At 52.7% G+C, this 23,353-nt stretch overlaps 1 protein-coding gene and 1 long non-coding RNA gene across 6 annotated transcripts; both read left to right on the top strand.

The window, feature by feature from the left end:
* Positions 1-8,780: 8,780 nt before the first annotated feature.
* LOC104583538 lies at positions 8,781-11,052 on the top strand. 5 transcript variants are annotated; one of them, XR_731359.3, is made up of 5 exons: positions 8,783-9,647; positions 9,739-9,796; positions 9,888-10,067; positions 10,223-10,478; positions 10,566-11,052. It is a non-coding gene; the product is annotated as an uncharacterized LOC104583538 (long non-coding RNA). The 5 variants fall into 5 exon arrangements; XR_002964474.1 differs by having other exon boundaries at positions 8,782-9,647; positions 9,764-9,796; positions 9,888-10,478; XR_002964472.1 differs by having other exon boundaries at positions 8,782-9,647; positions 9,899-10,478.
* A 10,154-nt stretch (positions 11,053-21,206) lies between these two features.
* Positions 21,207-22,271, top strand: LOC106866359 (uncharacterized mitochondrial protein AtMg00810-like). The gene has a single exon (XM_014900454.1). It carries the CDS (start codon positions 21,207-21,209, stop codon positions 22,269-22,271), a length of 1,065 nt encoding a protein of 354 aa, XP_014755940.1.
* Positions 22,272-23,353: the final 1,082 nt, after the last annotated feature.

The raw sequence follows: 23,353 nt of genomic DNA, 5'->3' as shown, positions 1-23,353 counted from the left end.
CGGTAATATTATTTCTCATCTTAGGAGCAGGCGCTTTTACTCTGATCCACAAATCGACCCATCAGAATGAATCGACACATATCTGCCCAATCACACTCAGCTCGGCCCGATTTCGAGTCCAGACAGCTCAATAAAACAATCCCTTCACGTCATCCTAAGACAGCACACACTTTGGTCCTGCGCGCACACACAAAACCAAACAAAGAAAAAACGATGAAGAAACAAAATTCTACTGCGCTCAGTTACGTAAGTAAAACGTGTGCTTCAGAAACAACAGACACAGATGCTCCGTGACGTACCCGGTCCTCCAGCTAGCGACCTGTGCCCGAAAAAAATCCTGGTATTTTTGTTAAGAAATGTTTGAGATTGCTAACCGTGCTTTGCCGTTCTGTACTTCTGTCCCTGTCTTACAGTATTGGTTTGGACTTTGGGGACACCGTGAGGTTTTTCTCATTAATTGATGTTCCTCTTTTTTTTTCAGCTATGTATGGAGTTGGTGCTTGTTGATCATCAATGCCAAAATGAGTGATTAACTAGCCAGCATATAATCCACGAAGCTTTGGAATTAATTGGGATGACCCCAAAAATCTACCAGGTTATATATATATCCAACTATACATGTAAGTTTAGCAACTACAAGAACCAAAATAAACTGCTGCTGGATTGCTTGAGCTTGACAGCAGGACGACTCGATGGATATACCTCTGCTGATGTGCTGTTAATTTTAGATGGAGACGATGATGTTCCTTGATTTCATTTGTTTTGTAATCTAATCTCTTCTCTCCCTTTCTCGTTCCTTTATTTTTCGTATTTTGTGTAAACTCTGGGTTGATTTTCTCAACCCTCACCCCTATTGGCAATAAATAGTCCACCGCGGCTGTTTCGTAAAAAAAAAAAATAGATCCTGAAGTTTTCAAAAAAGTAAGGAAAAACTTTAAGATCGTTGAACTTGTCCAGTAATGCCGAAGAACTGACGGGCAAGCGTCTGAGCCTGATCTGGGCAGCTAGATAGACCACGTCGATCGGAACACTCGCGGCGTTTGACAAATCTTTTTTCTTCTGATTTGGTTGGTGTCCGATCGACTTCTCAGCATTATTTGGTAATTAATCAAACCTAAGATTCCATATCAAGCTACACGCATTATGCCAGATCGAGATTAGTCGGACTATTTTTGTCATGCGTTCCCACTAATTTGTTCCCTTATTTGGATGTTTCTTGCAGCATATAATTAAAATACGGAGTATAATATATCGAGCAGTAGGTACGCTGCATCCATGTACAGATCCACCAAAGCATGGCATGCATGACGAACCGAAATTATTTAGGGATTGATTGAACTCCGACTCAATTAATTTACATGCAACGCAAATCTAACAGAGAGAGATGTTTTACAAATGCGCAATGCATGAATACACACTTTTTTTTAAAAGTAATTGCACAAAGACACATATTTTTTCAAGAATGCAACCCAACGGGTGCATCATCAATTAAAGGAGAAGAGTCAGAAGGCTAGTACAACATCGAAAACGGCTACAACGCCCATCGGGCAAAGAAGAAGGAGAAATTACAGCCTATCCATCAACCTACTCGCCGCGAAGGCCGAACCAATACCCCTATTCCTAAAGAGGCCGGCAGAGCACCACCGATCCAATTCCTCCCGGACAGTAGCTAGTACCCAATGGACTGAAGAAGACACCCCGTTGAAGACGATGTGATTACAATGGCGCCAGATGATCCAAAAGACCAGAGTGACAGCCGTCAGAAAGTCCTTTCGCCCACGCCTCGAAAGGGGCCGAGAGGTCCACCACTCCTGCAAGTCAGCCCCCGGCTCGGGGCACCAATCCCCGTGGCCCTAGCAGGTCAGCAGCTGCTGCTACACCTGACGAGAAAAGACGTAGCCCACCAGTAGGTGAGAGATGGTCTCATCCCCTTGATCGCAAAGGGGGCACCTAGGCGGGTGTGGGAGACCACGCCTGCGAAGCCGGTCCGCAGTCCAGCACCTGCCCCGGGCCGCCAGCCAAGCGAAGAACCGGCAACGCTCAGGAGCCCTGAAGTCCCACACCACAGACGCCATCGGATCACGCCGCTGACCAGCGAAGAGGTTCGCATAGGCATTTTTGGCCTAATAGACCCCATCCTTGGCGCAATTCCACACCAAAACATCATCAACCCCGGCCTCCAAGCGGACGCCCCGGAGCTACTCCTAAAGAGTTAGGAACTCGGCAATGGCCACCGCAGTCAGGTCGGGGCCCACGTCGTCAAGCCATAGGCCATTCATCGCCTCTCCGACAGTACGGCAACGCAAAGAGCCCACACGCACATGCCCCGCAAGCGCCGGGAAAGCATCGCGAAGACGAACGCCACGCAGCCAATGGTCGATCCAGAAGAGCGTGCGACGCCCATCCCCCACCCTAGAAGAGGTGGCCGCCTCAAAGATCTCATCCACCTCTTTAGGGATGCTCAAGGAAAGCCCCTTCCAAGGTTTAGAGACATCCACGCGCTCCAGCCACCTCCAGCGGACCCTCAAGGCTAGGTTGAGCAAGTGGGGGTTAGGGATGCCGAGGCCACCGTAGGGTTTGGGAGAGCAAACCGACCTCCAAGCCACGAGGCAATGCCCCCCATGAGCCTCTTTCTGCCCCCTCCAAAGGAATCCACGGCAGATTTTATCCACACCCTTGACAATCTTGGCCGGCAAATCAAGGGACATCATGGGGTAGACCGGAATAGCTGAGAGCGTGGACTTGATGAGCACCAGCTGGCCACCCTTCGAGAGAAGGGGCGCCTTCCACGAAGCCAGGCGGCCCTCCACCTTGTCCACCACTAGCCGAAGTTGGTTGGCTGTATGCTTGCGGATCCCAAGAGGAAGCCCCAAGTAGGTGTAGGGGAAGTCCCGAGTCGCACACTGAAGAAGATCTCCAACCATTTCACGCTGCTCGTCGGAGCACCGAATGAGATGGGTGGAGCTCTTGGTGAAGTTGGTGCAAAGGCCCGAGGCAACGCCAAAGTCGGAGATTAACCTCGAGCAGCCCACAATGTCCTTCCACGAAGGTCGAAGGAACGTGACCATGTCGTCCGCGAAGATGGACGTGCGATGGGAGAAACCCCTCGCCGCCAAGGGGGTCAAGAGCCCGCACTCCGCTGCTTTCTCAAGCAGACAGTGTAGAACGTCCATAACCAGGATAAAGAGCATCGGCGACAAGGGGTCACCCTGCCTAAGACCCCTCCTGTGCTCAATGGTCTCACCAGGGACACCGTTGAGCAAAACCCGCGTCGAGGCCATAGAGAGCAGGCCACAAATCCACGCCCGGAAACGGTGTCCAAAGCCACGACGAACCAAGGTCTCCACTAGGAAGGCCCAATCCACAGTGTCAAAGGCCTTGGTGATGTCGAGCTTAAGGAGAACCGCATCAATTTTGGCCTAATGAAATTTTCTCGCCGTGCCTTGAACCAACATGAAGTTGTCATGCAGGCAGCGGCCCATCACAAAGGCGCTCTGATGCGGCCCCCCACCAGCCGAGGGAGGGCTGGCGCCAGCCTCGTAGCCAAAACCTTCGCGAAAAGGTTGGCCACACTATGGATCAAGCTAACCGGCCTGAAATCCCGCACCTCCCGCGCATCCTGCTGCTTGGGAAGCAAGGTGATGAGGGCCGAGTTGTTGGCCCCCAGTTCCCTCGCATCCAGCCGAGCCAAGGACGCGAAAGCCTCCACCACGTCACGCTTAATGATCTCCCAGCATGACACGAAGAAACGACCAGTGAATCCATCCGGCCCAGGGGCTTTTTCAAGCTCTTGGGCCTTAACCACCTCCCAGATCTCCTCACCAGAAAAATCCCTTTCAAGCTCCGCGAGATCGCAGCTCGGGATATCCAGAAAAAAATCGAGATCGAGGGAAAAATCCCGGTCTTGGGCCGAACCCAATAAGCCAGAGAAAAAATCATCCACAACCACTGCCTTCTCATCATGATCCGTCAGGAGGACCCCATCCACTAGGAGGTGAGAGATGAAATTCTTCCTCCTCCTATGGCTCGCGTGCAGATGAAAGAATTTCGTGCAAGCGTCGCCCTCACGGAGCCAAAGAGCTCGCGAACGTTGTCTGGCAATGGAACGCTCCAAAGAGGCCAAGCCAAGCAACTTCCGCTTGAGGGTTCTGCGAAGACCCCTCTCCTCCAACGACAGACCACGAGAGTCCATAGCCACATCGAAGCGAAGAATGATCTCCGTGGCCACAAGAATTTGGAGCTTAACGTTGCCAATAAGGCGATCGCTCCAGCTCCTAAGCCTCTTCGCCGTGCGTCTAAGCTTGAAATCAAGCCGTTTGAACGGGTTTAGAGGGGAGTTGGCCACATCCCACGCCGACTTGACGACGTCCAAAAAACCGTCCACCTTGAGCCAAAAACTCTCAAAGTGGAAATGACTCCCCTTAAGGAGTTGGGCCTCAAGAACCACAAGTAGGGACAGTGGTCCGAGGTCGCCGTGCTCAGGGCCGACAGGAAGGCATTGGGAAAGGCCGTTTCCCAGTCCACTGTGGAGAAGGCCCGGTCGAGCTTCTTGAGCATGGCCCGCTCCCTCTCATTCGACCACGTGTAGCGCCTCCCATTAAGGTAGAGCTCTTTGAGCTCGAGCTCCCGCAACACTTTCCGGAATTTCCCCATGAGCCTCCTATTAACCAACTCGTTGCTCTTATCCGACGGATCCACGATGAGATTAAAATCACACGCAATGAACCACGGTCCAGCAATGAGATCCTGGACGTCGTGCATCTCCTAGAGAAACCGCAATTTGTCCCTGTCCTCTCGGGGACCGTAGACCACGGTGATCCACCACGTCCGACTGGCACCCGAAGAAACGCTAGCTGATACCGAAAACTCGGCAATGTGGGGGTTGGCTAGTTGTACCATAGCCCCCTTCCACGGTAGGATCACGCCACTACGAGTGCCGCCCGTCGGAAAGAAGAAAAAAGAGTCAAAATCAGGCCCGAGGCACTCCTCAACCACGTACCGCGAAACCGAGTTTAATTTAGACTCTTGCAATCCCACAATACATGCTCCGGAAGAAACCACAACCTGACAAACCGCAGTGCGTTTGGCTCGAGAGTTTAAGCGACGCACGTTCCACACTAAAACACTAATGTTTGTGTCAGCCATGAGAAGACCACCCACAAGACCCACGAACCAGGGGAGGAGTTGGCTAAACCAGCACCTCATCCCGCTCACCCCCCTCCAGGGGCGAAGCCACACTCTCCCAGCCGAACAGGGACAACAACGCCGAGATGTGCTCGGTGGAGAGAGGCTTGTTGAAGAGCTCAATGTAGGTCTGGAGCGCTTCATCCCCAATCCTCTCCCCCTCTCTCGCGATGCCCAACTGGTGGATGATCACACGCTGCTGCTTGCTAGCACTTCCGGGGGAGGCCCCTCGCCCTGCCAGCCGCCTGCTGCGCCGGACTGAGCCCGGCAGTGCCACCGCCCTCTCGCTCCTCCGCCTCGAGGGGCGGGACAGCACCGGGGAGACCGCCCGGCGTACACGCTCCCGAAAGGGCGCCACCTCCCTAGCCGCTTCCGCCAAAGGATCAGAAGAAGAAGGGGAGGCACTCGGCCGCACCTTGTCAGCCGCGTACTCCGGCACCACCTCCGAATCCACCCCAAGCAGCACGGGCGAGAGGGAGACAGGGAAGTAGTCATCCATCTCTAGCCCCGGGGAAAGCGGAGGGGAGTCCGCCACCGCAAACCCACTCGCCAAGCTCGACACCACCGGAGAAAGGGGGATGTCGCCCGTAGGGGAGCCACCACCCATCGAAACCATCACCCTGTCGGAGGAGGGGGGAGACGGGGGAGGATCCACCACAACCAGCCCCAACGCGGATCGAGCCACCTCCGGCGAACCAGGGCAAGGCGACTCGGCCTCCAACCGCATCGGATCCCACTCCACGACCACCGAAGGCACCCGGGCTGGCCACCGCAGGGTAGGGTTCACGAACCCCAAGCGGGAGCTCGTCGGCCTAAACTCAGGCACATCGGCAGACAGCCGTGGCCCCTCCGGTCTCGCACGAGAGCCGGCCTAATGGCGTCGGAATCCACGAGGGTGCAGCCCAAAGTTATCGTCATCCACGCGACCTCGGGAGTAGCTAAAGTAGTTTTGTCGAACACCACTTGCCGGCCGCCGGCCGCCGTAGCCACGATCTGGGTCCCCGTCATGCCCACTGTCGCCATCGTTCGATGGCCAATCATCCGATGATGAACGGTCAGTCGAGGCCGAGGAGTCCTCCACTCGCAAGAGGTGGATGAGCACATTGTACTCAAGCAGGTTGACATCGGAAGGAAACAACATCTCAGGAGGAACCATCTCATCGCCGTCCTCGAGAGTTGGTGCTTCAGGGATCTGCAGCAGCTTCTCGCGTGGAACCAGGTTGGGATCCGACGTCCAGGCGTAAACCGTGAAACGCCCAAGCTCCTCGCGGCTCTCTGTGTCAAGACCTAGCCTCTCAATCGAGCAAGCCGGTCCCAACAGCGCCGCAGCCGTGTTGCGCTTCCACGCGTGCCACCTCACCATCTCAAGGTGCGCCCGGTAAAAGGCCGTGCGCCCCACTGCCTGGCGGAAGCAGTTCCAAGGGGAGAATCTTAGCGAAAACCCGCGCCCATCAATAGACCCGACGGCCAAGACGGCATCACGAGCCTCCCTAGAGTTGAACACCACAAGGAAATCAGCGAGCCAAAACCGGTGCGCCGAGAAGCTCCCAGCCACCGCCGGCAGCCTCGCCTCGATCACCGTGGTGACCGCAGAGAGAGTGATGCGGTGGCGAGTCCCCATGACATCAACCACCGCACTCCATCTGAGAGCCAACTCCTCCTATTCGATTTCCTCGCTCCGCGGGATGATGCACAGCTCCCCACGAGGTCGCAGAGAAGCCGCGCCCACCGGCAGCGCCTCCACCTCCGCGATCGGTGCCGGAGCTGACACCCAAGTGGGAGGGGGGGGGGGAGCGGGGCAGGGGGGGCAACACCCGGAGCCGGCACAGAGGCCACATCCCTCCCTAGGTTGGACACCTGTCCGCGTGGCCCGAGTCGAGCCAAGATGGCCAGACCCGACCCAGCCGCCGCCGAAGCCGGCGCCTTTCTCGCCCCAGCCGCCGGCACAGCCACCTTTGCCCCTGCAGCTGCAGGAGCCAGAGCCGCCCGGGCGCAGGGCGCTGTTGGACGGGCCGTGGGAGCCGCGCAAGGGGCGGGGCCACGCGGCGCCGGAGCCGCCACGCCATGCCCACCCGCGCTCGAGGAGCCGCCACCGGAGGGGCTTCGCCTAGCGCGGCACAGCCTCGCCACATGCCCCTTGCCCCCACAGCAAAGGCACCTCGTCTGGTTCTGGCAGAGGGTCGCAACGTGGTCGCCGGCCAAGCAGTTGAAGCAGCGGCCAGCAAGGTCTCCGAGCAGCTCCTCGTGGATGACCGTCGCCAGAAGAGGGGGGGTTTGGCGGCGGCACTTCCGCTGATCCGGGCGACGACCCTGGAGCTTCCAGCCCCCGCCGTCAGAGTCAAGCTGTCCACCCGTGCCGGCAGCGGCCGGAACCACCACAGAGGCCAAGCGTCGAGCAGGTTGCGTGCACAAGGATTCATGCCCCTCCACCACCACGAGAATCGGCGCAAGGCCACCCTCCCTGAGCGCATCACAGTAGGAACGCGCAGAATCCACGCTGCCGGTGGGGGAAGACTCCCTCCACCGCAGCTCCTTGGTCAACGGGCGCGAGGGGCCGGCGGAGTCCATCCGGTCGACCGGAGGCGACAGGGGAGGAGGGGTGTCGGGGGAGGAGGCGGGGAGGGGGAGCGGGGTGGCCACCGGGGCTGGAGTAGCCGGCGGCGGGAGGTGGATGCCGTCGCCTGAGTGGCGGTGGCGGGGGGATGCCCTAGGCGGACACATACGTAGCGGCTCTTTTTACAGAATCCACGAACTCAGAGGTTTTTAACTGATACCCACGACATGGAGACTAATTTGTAACAAAAAACCCCGTTAAGTCGCCGGTTTGGCCAAGTTAATGGCCGTGGCCTACATGTCATACGCACGAGCCAATTATGTGGCTCGCAACTAAATCCCGGCACGGCCATTAACTTGTCCAAACCGGTCACTTACGGGTTTTTTTGTTATTCATTAGTCTTCATGTCTTGGGTATCAGTTAAAAAAAATCTGACTTCGTGGTTTCTTGTTACAAGAGCATCTACGTATGTGTCTTTGTGCAATTTACATTTTTTTTAAACGAGGCAAAAGATGAAGGACAAGAAGAAAGCATTGCTTCTCCTGCAGTACGTAGTTTGCTAATTAAGCTGGCGTGCTAAGAAACCACAGAAGAAATGTCGTAAGGTAACTAACAATTAAAATGATGGATGAACTCGTCTTCCGATGTTGACCTGGTCAGCAGTAGCATGGTTGAATATTAATCTTTCGCGCGCCCTGACATAGAACATGGGCGCTAGCTATAGACTGGGACAACACACTAGTTAGTGTTTGACGGTGTTTGGTCATGGTCGTCAAATTAATGTAAGATTCGAACCAGAGGTATATACCAGTAATATAATACTGTATATATCACTGTCCCTACAACTTGGAAATTGGAATAGCTTTTGATTTTCTCCTGTTCTTCTTTTTTCCAGCCGGCCCGATCGATCGATCGATAGATATCGAAAGCGGAAAGAAGGTTCTCTATCGAGAGTTGAGAATAATAATTCTCGACCGCGATATTTTCGGCATGCTTGGTATTTAGATTGCCGTGCCACTATTTTTACTGTTCCTTAATTTCCAGTTGTTTGTCGTGCCACTATCGTTTCTTAATTTCCAGTTGCGTTAGTCCGCCGTAGGTTCGTCCTCACCCCCGAGCGAAAAAGCAGCAACCGATCCCCACGGGATACCCAAATCAATCAATCAATCAGTGCCGCGATTGACTCCAGCGCTCGCCCAGAAAAACCATCGTACAACAAACCATCGTAACGCACTCCCGATTATCTCCAATCCCGTGATTATCTCCAGGAATCGAGCCGCCCGCGTCTCCAGAGACCGTGATCGCCGCCTTGACTCAAGCCGCCGCACAAGCAACCGCCTCCTCAGATCGATGCCGGCGCCTCCATCCTCCTACAACCGCTCGCCGTCGACCTCGACAACGCCCCTCGGCGCCACCTCACAGGAATCACCTCGACGTCGCCACTAGCCGCCACCTCACGGGAATCACGTCCATGTACGGGAATCGCCACCGCCATCGACCTCGATCCGGCCACCGCCCCGCCGGCTGCTGCTACATTGCCTGCGCCACGCCGGCCGTTGCTGTATTGTATCGCTGGGCAGAAGGGTCTCCGTGGGCAGTTCCGTATTCGAGCCCGTCTCACGCTCGAGGGCGGCTGTCGGATCAGGAATCGACATGGGAGGCAAGCAGGGGACGCAGCATACGTGACACGCACGTGTTTCTCACGGTGGGCCAATCGACATGGGAAGCAAGCAGGTCTCAAGCGCCCCGCGCCCGGGAGCAGCGTGCATGCACATGGAGGCACGGCTGTGCTGATTGCACAAAACGTGTTTGACGAAATGGCTCAAGGGTGCTGTGTTCACAAGAAATGCTGTGCAGGACGCCCATGTGTGGATGAATCTCCTGGTCTGCAATTTGTATGTTTCCTTTGGTAAGAGCTTAACTAACAAAAAAATTGCATCCTTTTTTATTATTGTGCTAGATGTCGAATTATGATTGGTTTTTATTATTGCTTGGTAAAGGAGTTGCATCCATTGGATGTTGCAGATCATATCAGAATTCAAAGGTTTTTCCATCCAGGTAAGCTATGTGACCCTTGCTAGCTCGTGTTGGTTCCTAGACATTAATCTTGTTTAAACTAGCTAAGCTAAACATTTCAAGATTGATTTAGTTACATTTCAGATAAAGTGGTTCCATCGTGCTTGCCGTTCCAAGGAGCATGCTTGCCGTTCCAGCTTGCCGCAACCAAAAGGCTCGCCGGAATACTTGCCACATGCTACAACTTATCCAATCTTAAGTAGTTCACAGTTGCATCGAGTAGACTTCTCCAGCTGTTCTTCCTGCATCCATGGTATGTGCCTCTTTCAAATCTCCACTACCACTTGTATAACTAGCTGATTTCACTCAGCTCACAAATCAAAACTTCAGATTTTTATTCATCAGTAGTGTCAAGTGTGCTTGAAACTACTAGCGATATCATATAAGAGTGCTTGGGAATAATTTCAGGAAAAAATATAGTTTTTGTTGGCTAGGAGGTGCCTGCAGGAGCAAAGACATTGGTACTCTATAAAGTGTATCTTCTGCATCTTGGCTTAAACACTTGCCAACATATATGAAATGTAATGGCAACACTAAACACAATGTGATGTGTCTTGAGCAAATCATCAATGAGCATGACCAAAGCTGGTGAGCTTGATGGAGGAGCTCGGCCAAGAGAGGTGTACCTTGTGTGTCATATCTCAAAAAATCATATACCGAGATGGTAAGTTTGAGCCGTCCTGATTCCATCCATACTTCTCTAGATTGTGATCTTTATGATGGCGTTTGGGTAACTGATTCTTGCTTACAGTCTTGCAGGATCTCACTAACAGGTACAATTAATTATTGATTGAGCCGTATTGCATAAATGCCTACATACTAATCATAATCTCCAGGATGCCTGTAATCTACCTTCTGTGATTCTATCCTATTATACAGAACATGTACCAAACTATGCCAGTTGTTAACATGAAGTCATGTTCTTGTTTCTTCAGTCTCTCTTTCTTTCCTAAAAAAGTTGTGTACTCTGGCATATCTTATATTTGGTGAGAAGATCATTTGGTAGAAATGAGGGGCTTGAAGATACCAATGGGAGGCTGTAGAGAATGGCCACGTTGTTCTTGTAGGCTGCTAGTGAAGGTTTGCTCCTACCATTTCATCAGCTAATAGATGTGGTCCCAATTGTTTTTATCATCAATACTCAGGATCTTTGTTTCCAATTTGCCTCTCAGGCATATTTTTTATTGTAATATAACTACTTGAACAAGCTTGCCTTATTAATAGATTGGTCCGGTTTACGTTTCCTTGGTGTCGTTTAACGCGGTACTTTAGATAGATCTGTTTATGTTTTTTTTTTGCCGTGAAAGGCAGGAGCTCTGCCATGCAATATTAGAAGGGGAAAACCAAGTATATGTACATGCGACCGAGGTCGAAAGAAGGAAAAAAGCCAAAGACGAAACAGAGAAAGACTATCCTAACGGACCAAACGCAGCTGGCCGGTAGGACGGACAGAAAAACAGAAGAACCACAAGAAACCTAACGGCACGGTCACACAATGGAAAGCAAGCCTATGGGTATCAATTGCGTCACGGGCAAGCGATGCGACAACAAAAGTAGGAGCTGCCACGGTCTGGAAGATACGGCGGTTGCGCTCCTTCCAAATGTTCCACATGATGCAAATGACCACCCCATTGAAATATTGTCTTCTTTCTTTGTCAATCGTCTTGGAGGCTTGAATCCACCAGGCACAAGTGTCCCTGTAGTCAGAAGGCTTGACCTGCTGAAGGATGCTGAAATTGTAGTGGTCAAGGACTTTATCCCACACCTGGTGGGCAAAGGGGCATCGAAGGAAAAGGTGTGTCCCAGTCTCATGAGGATCAATGCAAAGGGAACATCCACTACTCCAGAAAACCCCTCCAGTGGTGGTCAAAAAATGGGGTTGGTGGCGGTGATCACGCCCGCCACCAACTCTGTGTCACTAGAGATTTTGGCAGCGGTGGCGGGTGAAATACCCGCCACTGCTGCTCCGAGATCACCAATGGCGGGTAAAATACCCGCCACCGAAGACACACAAACCGCCACTGTAAATCCCTCCGGCACCAACCAAAAAGTGCGTGGAGCACATCAGTGGCGGGTTATCGAGTGGCGGTCTATGGCCACCGCCACTAGAACCTTTTCCAGTGGAGCCACAAATAAAAGTATTCCACACAATTTAGCCACTTTGGCGACAATCCCGCCGTCGTAGTAATCCCCGCTTGATTTGAGGACCTCCTTATTGAGGATTTCGCCGATGTCCTTCTAGATCTCGTACACGAGAATTTCTGAGTTGTGCCCTAACTCGGCGTTGGCCAAAAACCAATTCCTCACTTTCGAAGGTCTTCTTCCCCTTTGGCTGGAAGTCGTTGATGAACTGCTGAATAGTGTGCGCGTAGTAGTAACTGCAGTAGACAGATCCTTCAGGCTGTTGCTCGCAGGGGAAGTTGAAATTGTCCCTGAGGGGAGCGTCAGGATTGCGGCTGAAGCCAGTCATCCCGTACCATTTCACCGCGTCGCGATAGGCTGAGTCGATGACATATTTTATCGGCCCAAAGTCGCGTTGTGGTTCATTCCCCTTGCGTCTTAGTGGATCAAAATATGTGACCCCTCCCATATCGAGGCAGATGGCGATTGTCACCCAATGGCCGCTGTTTCACAAAAAGACGCACATTGTATTAGCCAAGTAATATAATAAGCAAGTCTTCCGACGGAAAAAGATTTATGTATTCAGGCAAATTGAAAACAACTTACTGTACATGGTACAATATCATTACGAAATGGCGGTCTCTGTGCTTCAAGATGAATTGAGTGAGGTATTCAATTGCCGACCTTCTACTTTCGGCCAACAATGGGTCTGGACCAAGCAAAGTGGCGTTGAAGAGAAGGGGGTCGGCGACGGCCATCCCATATTGCTTCACCCTATAGGCCTCCCTCGTGTAGTATACACACCACAGTCTTAATATGGCGTTGTCGAGGCACTTGCGGTTGAAGAGGTGAAACAAGTTGAGGAAATCAATGCCGAAGGTAACATCGTTTTCCTTCTGGATTTCCCCCGTATTGGAGTCGAAGAAGCCATAATGATTTGGCACTCGAACCCTGATTTCCGAATTCTGGAGGTCTGCGCCTGATGATGCCACATTCATGTATTTATCATGGAGCTCTTGCATCTCCCGTGGCAGGCGATACAGGTCATTCTGGGTCACCATCGGTTGTCCGGGGTGGAACAACAAAAATTGGGAGAATCGCTTGTCCACGAAATAAGACCCATCAGGCAATCTATCTCCAACACGGGGGTGGGTGGGCATCTTCGGAATGTCTGGCCGCTCTTCCCAGATTCCTTCTATCTGCGGCGCGGTCTTTGGTTGTCTTCCCGTAGAAGACGACTCTTTCGCCTCCTTGGAGGAGCCCTTGCTTGCCTTGCCGCCTGTCCCCCTTTTGTTTTTCCTGCGTCTCAGGAAATCGGAATTGTCCGGTTTCTGGGGGACCTGCATCCCAGCAGGGGCACTTGGACGGCTCTCCAACGGGGCCGATTGTGCTGCGGCTCTCCGAGGGACGGGTCTTGGTGCAGATGGCTTCGGGGCTTTGGGTTTGGGCGGCAACGGAATATTTTTGCCTGCATTGTCATCGCTGCACTCCGCCGCAAGTGAAAAGTCTCGTTTCGCGGGCTCGTAGTCGAAAGGACCGGGTGAGGCGCCAAGCGGCGACGGAGACGTCATGCGCCGGGTGGGTGGAGACGGACCGAGGCGGGGGAACGGAGATGGAGACGGCTCCGTAGCGAGGACCACCAACCTCCTAGGCCAGATGAGGTAGGAGTTGACGCAATCCCTTAGGGTCGTTGCCTCTTCGTGCGGAGGATAAGGGACCGGTTCATCCTCGAAGCCCCTGAGCACGGAGTCCACCTGCACCCTGACCATGTTGTCTCGCAGGGTCACGTGGTGCACCACGGCCGTACGCGGCATCAGCAACCCGCGCGCACCTAGAGGGTTCCCCACCGTCGGCATGTGTAGCCAGCATTTGACACCCTTCTGCACATGACAAACATGGCAACATCATTAATGGATTGGAGCATGATAGTGGTATTTCACAATTTTTCTGAGCGTGCGAAGATGCTTACCGTGAGGTTCTCGTCGGGTGGCCCAAGCGGGTCAAGCTGGCACTCGGTGCCGGAGCATGAGGTGCTCTTATTCTGCAGCGGGGACGGATCCGATGCGGGTGGGGTTGGTTGGATGGGCGTCTCCGGGAAAACACCGTGATCGATGAAGTTGTCGACGTCACGCTGGTCCCTTGCAAGCCGCATGAACTTCCTAAGCTCCTCCCTCGTCAACACCCGGATCTTCTCATCTAGTTCCTCTGAGCACTGTTCTTTGCTGGACGTCCTTCTGCGTTTGCGGAAACCTTGCTCTTTCGCCATCCGCCTACGAAAGGGCCCGGAACCGACAGCTCGCATATGGCCCCCGTGCTCATTTCGTTGCAGAGCGTAGCTGATGGCATCATCCCACTGTTGGTTGATAGACGAGTGGGAGCCATCCGACTCCCACTTTGCAATTACACCCTGTATAAAAAACAATATGCTCGGTGTTAATGTTATATGTGAGTATAAGAAGCCCAACCGATAAAAGAAGATGTCAGGACGAGGCCTTACGAGTGCAGCCTCTTGCTTCTCTGACATAGGCTCCAGGCCCGCCCACTAATTTGCGGTCATGGACGACCGCATCCATTTGCTGGAGCACTCACCGCGAAGCAAAGTTGGGACCCTCGGCTGTATACCGGCTTGGTCCAATGCGGCGTCCTCCTTCGCCCACACCTTCTCCTTTCCGGGGCGTCCACGACTGCCGAGGCGGTGGTCGAAGGGCCTTTTCTCACGAAGCTCCTTGTACCATTTTTGGCTGGCCTTGAATTCATCTGACCTGACCCACTCCTTGAACCTCTCCCAGTCCTCCTCCGAGATCCCCTTCCAGTGCTTGTTCACCTCTGTCTTCCAGTCTTTGCCGATGAGCTTCCGGCAGTTATATTGCCACGTGCTCTAGCCCTTCCTCATGACTTGGTGCATCCGCCACTCCAACCGTCTCCTGATCTCATCATTGGCAGGCACGAACCGCTTCCATGCCGCCTCGTAACAGTCCTGCTTCGCAGCTTCCGGGACGTCGCTCCATCTTTGATAGATCCGAGCGCGTACCCGTACGATGGCGTTGCATGTGTTGGAGAATCTTTCTGCGGCCTCCACCGGTTCCTCCGGGTAGTTTTCTTTGCTCAGCTTGGTGACGACCCACGACTCCGTCGGCACCTTGTTCACCCCCCGCTTGGACTTCGACTGATTAGTCGACGCCGCACCTTGTTCGCCCTGGGCTTCTTCCTCGTTAGTTGCTCCTTCAAGGAGCAGCTGCTCCTCGACTCCTTCAAGGAACAGCTGCTCCTCGCTCATGGCAATTTCCGAGGCCGAGGACAATGCCCCCGCATCTTCTTCGACTTGTCCCTCCACAACCGGTGGCTGCTCAGGCACCTCTTCAACGCGAGCCTGAGGTTCCTATCCAACACTTATAAAAGTAATTTAAAAAAACGGAAAAATTCGGCATGACCTATGCTGTAAAACAAGAAAATTTCGGCATCACCATTGCTGTAAAACAACAAATGAGTCTACCCGAATGTTATACTTGCATAAACAAAACTCCCACCCACATATACCCCCTCGGCACGATGGCCGGTCCCTTCTCAACGACCCGGCACGATGGCCGGGCCCACATTCCTCATATCAACCGACACGATGGTCGGGATCACATCCATGTATCATTAAACCATAAACACCAATAACATCAATACTTAACCATAAACAGCAATATAAATCCTAAATAGCTAGAACTAAACATAAACAACAATATTTAAACCCTAACTAAACATAAACAGCAACCCTAATTTAAAAAAACAGCAACCCTAATTTAAAAAAAACATAAACCCTAAGCGTACCGGGGTCGCGACGGCCAGGGCGGAGGCGGCCGGGGCGGCACCGGCCGGGGCGGGGGCGGAGGCGGGCACAGGGGTGGAGGCAGGGTCGGTGGAGGCGGCCGTAGCGGGCGCGGCGGTGGCGGACGCGGAGGTGGCGGCCGCGGCGGCCGCGGTGGGGTAGGCGGCCCCGTCCGTCGCGGTTGGCGGCGGAGTTGCCGCCGAGCGGGTCCGACCGCGCCCCCTGCGATAGGGGTCGCTCGGCGGCAAGGCAGCGCCGCCGGATCCCGATCCGGTGGCCGTGGAGTCCAACGGTTTCCTGCTCCGCATCGAGCGTCCGGAGCCGCCGGTAGAGCTACTCATGGCGGCGGCTAGGGTTTCGGCGAGGGAGGCACGAGGGAGGTGAGGAGAAGGGCGGCGGCGAGGGAGGGGAGGGGAGGCGAGGGAGAATGGCGGCAGCGGCGCGAGATTTGGGCAGCGCTTCGCCGTCGGGGTGCTCGAGGAAGCGCTACTGGTCGAGAAGACGCGCGCTTCGGATACGAAAATTTTCGCCAAGTCTTGCCCTGTAATATATATGGGGAGGGTCTCCAGTGGCGGCCCACCACTGGAGACCTTCCTAGGGTTACAGGTGCAGGAGACCGCCGGTGGCAGGTATTTCCGGATACCCGCCATTGGAGACCAACCAGTGCCGGGTATATGTGAAAACCCCGCCACTGGTAATTGGAACCGGAGTGAAGCTAACCACAACTTTGTTCGAAGCACCAGTGGCAGTTGTATTTCATATACCCGCCACTGGTTATTATTTTAGCTCTAGTATCATATTCTTATTATATTCTCTATCTTTCTGAAAATTATGCCACCTGTACTTTCAGGTGTATAATAATTATACCACCTGTAATTTGCATTGCATATATATCGTGCGTTCACCATCCTTGTGTTCCTGCGGCGCCTCTTCCTCTATCGGCCACAGCTTCTCCCTTATCCCCATCCACTGCAGGTCCTTCCGTGCCTTTGGTCCATCTTTTGACTTGTCCGCATGGTGCATCATCAAGCCCAACAGGCTGTCGCACACGTTCTTCTCGACATGCATGACGTCTATGGTGTGACGGCTCTGTAAGAACCTCCAGTAAGGCAGGTCCCAGAACACGGACCTCCTCTTGTACGTAAGGCCGCCACCATCTGGACCTGCAGCCGGCTATGCTTTCTCGGCCACGACTTCGAGGTCCCTGACAATTTCGTATACTTCGTGTCCAGTCAGCTCCCTCGGTTTGTGCCGCCTCTCTGCCGTCCCGTTGAAGTTTTTCTTATCATCCCTCCATGGGTCCTTCATCTCCAGCCACTTACGGTGTCCCATGTACACAATCTTTTTAGATTCTGGCAGGAACAACCCGTCTGTCTCGTCCCCGCACTTTGTGCACGCTTTGTACCCATGTGTTGACTGGCATGATGAGTTCCCGTTCGCGAGTAGTCATGCCCACATGTCAGGAGAGCTGCTCGAAGGGTGAACTCCTCCTTCTTATGAGCGTCCCAAACCTTTCGGCCCTTCTCCCAAAGCTCCTTGAGCTCATCCTTCAGTAGTTCCAGATACACGTTCAGATCAGTTCCAGGCTGCTTAGGGCCCTGTATGAGCATTGATAGGTGGATGTACTTCCTCTTCATGACAAGCCACGGGGGGAGGTTGTATATGAACAAGATCACCGGCCATATGCTGTGTTTGCTGCTCAAGTTTGCGAACGGATTGATCCCGTCCGTACTCATCCCGAACCTGATGTTCCTAGGCTCTGCGCTGAACTCGGGGAATTCGTCGTCCAGAGTCCTCCATTGAGCCACATCTGTGGGGTGTCTGAGGACTCCATCATCGTTGCGGTACACGCCCTCAGGATCGATATCCGCCTGAGTCGTGTCGTGGTAGATGAACCACCTGGCCTTCTTCTCGTTCTGGAACCAACGCTCCAGCCTAGTGCCACACGGGAGATACCAGACCGTCTTTGCCGCCGCACCACGCTTCAATTCTCCCTCCTCGCCGCCGTCAGGATTGGGGTCTTTCTTCCTGTATCGGGATGTTTTGCATACTGGACAGCTGTGCATGTCTTTGTAGTCGCCCTTATATATGATGCAGTCCAGCGGACAAGCATGGTATTTGATGACCTCTAACCCGAGTGGGCATGTAACTTTCTTCGCCTCGTACGTGCTCTTAGCCAACTTGTTGCCTGGAGGAAGTACCGTACGTAGGTAACTCAGAATCTCCGTGAATCCCGAGTCCACGATGTTGTATTTTGCCTTTATACGCAAAAGCTCGAGCGTTATTTCTAGCACACTCTTATCCACGCCGGCATTTTCATATAACGGTGTCTCGGCATCCTCCCTCAGCTTTTCGAACTTACGGGACACCCTCTCATCCTCGGGGTCATCCAACTGATTCTGTAGATGTTGATCGTCCAGCATTTCAACCATCCTACCGGTTGGAACGTCCTGTACTAGATCCAGGCCACGGTATGCTTCTTCACCAGGCTGGTCGTCAGACTCCATGTTTTCCATCTCAATGCCGCCATTGGCTTCAATGCCATCCTCCCCGTGAGAAGTCCACCTTGAATAACCTAACACAAATCCCCGCATGAGCAAGTGCATCTCCACATCCTCTGCCTCGTACAGCTTGCTGTTCCGACATCTCACATAGGGACAACGCATCTTATCACCCCCTTTCCTATGCATATCTTCCACGCCGGCATCGACAAAAGTCTTCAGCCGCTCTATCCACTCAACACGTAACCTGTCCTCGTACATCCAAGCACGGCCCATCGAGCTACAACACAATTTTTTAAAAAAATTAACAAATCAGCTTGCTTGAACAAAATGGAAAATTTCGGCATGACCTTTGCTAAAAAAATAGCATTTTGCACTACGAAATTCGATGCCTGCATCAAAAACAAATTACCCCCACCCACATCGGCACGACGGCTGGAAACACATCACATAAGAAATACACGGCACGAAGGCCGGTGTCAACACACATTTAATATGTTTGAACATGCACGTACACCGGTCCCGAGGTAAAGCTTAACCCTAGGGCTAACCCCCAGGGGCTAAGCTCCCCCATAAGCAGCTATATAGAGAGAGAGCCGCAGAGAGAGAGAGAGCTAGAAAGAGAGCTGCAGAGAGAGAGAGAGCTAGAGAGAGAGAGGGAGCTCATCCGAGCAAAATTAAAGCGAGAGAGAGAGGGAGGATCATCACTAGGGTGAGGGGGAGCTCCAGAGACAGCGGGGGCAGCCTGGGAGAGTCGGCGGAGAGAGATCGGGGCCGGATTTCCCGCCGGCGGCCAAGGCACCATTAATGGCCAATTTACAAAATTGGAGAAGAATAGGAGGAGGAAGAAGGGAGAGGAAGAGGGAGGAGAAGGGGGGAGAGCTACCTTCCTGCCGCCGCCATCAAATTTTGGCAGGGCTTCACCGTCGGTGAGAAGCAGAGCTGCAGCTGGTCCAAGACAGACGTGCAAGCTCAAACAGCTTCGGGCTCGCACAGGGGTTATATATAGGGAGGTCTCCAGTGGCGGGCAAATAGAATAACCGCCACTGACGGCCTCCAGTGGCGGGCGGAGAAGTAAACCGCCACTGGAAGATCACCACTGGTAAGATTAGACCCTCCACTGCTGATCTCCCATCAGTTCCCCAACTTTAGTCCCACCTCGCTAGTTTAGAGGAGTTTCGACCAGCATAAATAAGATTCCGCCGTCCCACCTACCGGTGGTTACTACTCAGTGCTCAGTGCGTTCCCCGTTCCGGTTGAGTTCTAAACGAGTGATCGGGTGGTGCTTAAGGGGTTCAGGGAAGGTCACTAAGACTGAGTAGTACCATCATTTATCAGGTGGTCTACTAGTGGCGGGTATTTTTTACGGCCGCCACTGGTGGTTGTTAAGGTTTCCATGGCCATTACCAGTGGCGGTGAGAAACACCGCCACTGGTGATGGATCACCAGTGGCGGTGACTTGTTTCCGGACAATATTCACTGCCACTGGTGGTGGGGCAGCAGTGGCGGCGATTATCACCGCCACTGATGGCGCTCGTGGATGCCCCGGGAGGCCTCCTGTGGCAGTGTGTTTTTTGGTCCGTTTTAACCGCCACCTTTGGGGGATCACGGATGGGGTTTTCTGTAGTAGTGATCCAGGAGTGTGCGGCCAGCCCCTGACGGCGAGATTGTCGGCGGTCAGGATCTTATTTTGCACAAGAAGCCAGGCGAAGAATTTGCACTTGTTTTCGGCCTTGGCTTTCCAAACAGTGTTAGCGTGTTGGGCATGGATGGAGCCAAGGAATTGAGCCTTGTACGCCGAGATGGAGGTATAGGAGCCATGTGAGGTCCAACGCCAAGTGATGGAATCGAGGGGGTCGGGGTTCAGGACCACACCTTGAAGTCTCAACCAAAGGGAGACAAACTCATCGAGTTGAACCGCATTGGAGATCTTGCTCTTAAAGCGGGGACCCAAGCCCCCTCGGTAATATCATCGTGCACAGAACGGTTCTTCCTCCTAGTGATGGCAAAAATAGTAGGTGCGATGACATTAGGAGCCAAACCATCCAGCCAGGAGTCATGCCAGAATTTCGTCTTACGACCATCACCAATCTGCACCGTGGTGGAGGTAGAAAAAAGAGCACGGTCACATTTGTTCACCAAAGGGGGCATTCCCACCCATGGCTTGTTAGGACATGTATTCTTGAGCTCTCATATTATTTGTCGTCGTTTTTCAATGTTATCCCTCTGTCGCGGCAGGAGCGAGTGAAGGGGAGGATGCAGCAGCCGGCGGAGACGCTGAAACTTCTACCGCGGCAGCAACCTCTCAAAGGGCATCGACGATGGTACGATCGCCGGTGCAGACTCGGTCGCGGACTCGCCGCCCGACGCCCGAATGACTTCGACCTCTATCGGAGTTGTACCCTTCTCCAAAGAAGATGATCCGCAAGACGAAGACGGTCAAGATGAAGCGCACAGCAAAGGAAAGGTGCTTGTTAAGTACCGAAGAACCAACCTCGTTTGAAGAAGCTAGCGAGGAAGAAAGTTGGCGCAAGGCTATGGAGGAGGAGATGGGGTCAATCCAAGATAACAAGACATGGAGCTTGGTTGATCTCCCTGCCGGGCATAAACCCATAGGCCTCAAGTGGGTATTCAAAGTGAAGAAAGACTCCAATGGCAATGTGGTAAAGCACAAAGCACGCTTGGTAGCAAAGGGCTATGTGCAGCAACAATGCGTTGACTTTGAGGAAGTGTTCGCTCCAGTCGCAAGGATGGAATCGGTACGGTTGTTGATTGCTTTGGCCGCTCAAGAATCCTGGAAGCTGCATCATATGGATGTGAAATCAGCGTTCTTGAACGGTGACCTACAAGAAGAAGTATATGTACAACAACCTCCAGGTTTCGTCGAAGGGGGAGCGGAACATAAGGTGTTGCGACTGCACAAGGCATTGTACGGGCTACGGCAAGCACCAAGGGCATGGAACACCAAGCTGGACGCTACACTGGTGCCCTCGGATTTGAGAAGAGTCCATTGGAGCATGCTATGTACAAACGAGGTGATGGGAAGGAACGGCTCCTAGTTGGAGTATATGTTGATAATCTGTTGATCACGGGTGCAGATGAGAGGGAGGTTGCAAGATTCAAGAAGCAGATGTTAGATCTTTTCAAGATGAGTGACCTTGGTTTGTTGAGCTACTACCTTGGGATAGAAGTATGTCAGCGAGGAGACTCAATAACTTTGTGTCAAGAAGCTTATGCAAGGAAAATCCTTGAGAAGTGCGGCATGGAAGAGTGCAATGCTACCTCAGCACCGATGGAAGCAAGGCATAAATTGAGCAAACACAGCGAAACAGATCCTGTTGATAGTACCGAATATAGAAGTATTGCGAGAAGTCTGAAATACTTGGTGAATACAAGGTCAGATTTGTCATACTCAGTTGGGATCGTTAGTCGATTCATGGAGAACCCCACAACAGAACACTTTGCAGCGGTGAAGATGATTTTGCGGTATATCAAAGGAATCCTGAATTATGGGTGTGTTTACTCAAAGAAGAAAGAGGAGAAGACACAACTAGTCGGGTACAGTGACAGTGATATGGCCGGCGACGTTGATGACCGTAAAAGTACTTCGGGCATGGCGTTTTTCCTAGGTGGAAATATTGTGAGCTGGATGTCACAGAAGCAGAAGGTTGTGGCTCTATCCTCGTGTGAAGCTGAATACATTGCATCAGCTACCGCAGCATGCCAGGGAGTGTGGCTAGAGCGATTGCTTGCTGATCTACTAAACCGAGAACCAGAAAAGTTTGAGTTGAAGATTGACAACAAGTCCACTATATCTCTGTGTAAGAATCCGGTATTTCATGATAGAAGTAAACATATCGACACCCGATTTCATTACATCCGAGGATGCGTGGAAGAAAGCAAGCTTGATGTTGATTATATCAGTACAGATGAGCAGTTGGCCGACATATTGACGAAGTCTCTTGGAAGAGTGAAATTTCAAGAGACGAGGAAGAAGATCGGCGTCGACGTTATCAAGTAGAAGTTCGTTTTGATCTTAGGGGGAGAATGTAAGCGTAGGATCAATCCGAATAGAGTTCTTTTCTGGTCCTAGTCTAGTTCTAGTCGGTTTAGGAGTTAGATTTCTAGTCGTATTCAGTTTGGTCTTGTGGCCGTGTATAAATACGGATGTAGTCGGCACCCTGTAACTCAATCCCAAAAAATAAAAAAAGGAGAAAGGCAAGGCTTGACAGGAGCCTTTGGCTATCCACGCGTCTCGCCGGAAATCAATTAGCTTGCTGTTGTTGCTTGCGACAAAAGTTTAGGCCTGAGTTCCAACATTGATATTGTCAATTTTTGTTTATCTTGTCAATTCGGTATAGCCGATGTGTATCCCGTGCAAAGGACATACTCCCTCCATTACTTAAGGCGAAGAAGTTTGGGCTCTGCCAGTGGGTCATGCCGGGGACAACGGAGTTGCGGATCTCCTTCATGGTGACGTCGAAGGGAGCCGAGTAAGTTGGCGGAGAGGCGCTGAGCTGGTCCTGGAGGTACCCCGGCTTGACGTTGGGGAGCACGGGCATGGACTCGACGTTGGTGTAGTAATCAGAGATGAAGTCGACGGCCTTGTGGAGATAGGCGCGGACATCGTCGGTGTTGAGCGGCTGGAACGACTTGTCGTCGTCGGGGAAGGCGGAGAAGGCCGTGTGGTGTCAAGGCTGCCCATGTCGATCGAGCTTAAGCACTTGGGAGCAGAGCAAGAAGCTTTGCTTCGTGAGGTAGCTAGCTTTGTTTGATTTTGCTCTGGTGATCGACCGGCCGAGAGGGAAGAAGAAGCTATGTGATTAAGATAGAGCTTGTTTGCTTTGCTTGGTTTTTGGTGAGCGCAGGTATATATAGGAAGCTTAATAAGCTAGCTGGTCTGAAATAATGAAATGGCGTGGTGGTGTGGGCGTTGGATGGGTCCATGGTTGTGTGGTTCTACGAAGGTCCAACTGGACGGTCAAGCATACGCATCCAATGGACACGGACGTAGAAGGTAAAATCTGGACGTACCTGCAACCATTGATGCATCCGGCGGCTTTAATTTTCTGACAAGTATTTTTGTTTTTTTCCTCGAAATTT

The sequence above is a fragment of the Brachypodium distachyon genome, chromosome 3 (genome assembly GCF_000005505.3).
Source record: "Brachypodium distachyon strain Bd21 chromosome 3, Brachypodium_distachyon_v3.0, whole genome shotgun sequence".
In the NCBI taxonomy this organism is placed as follows: Eukaryota; Viridiplantae; Streptophyta; class Magnoliopsida; order Poales; family Poaceae; genus Brachypodium; species Brachypodium distachyon.
This window is presented reverse-complemented; position numbering and strand designations above follow the sequence as displayed.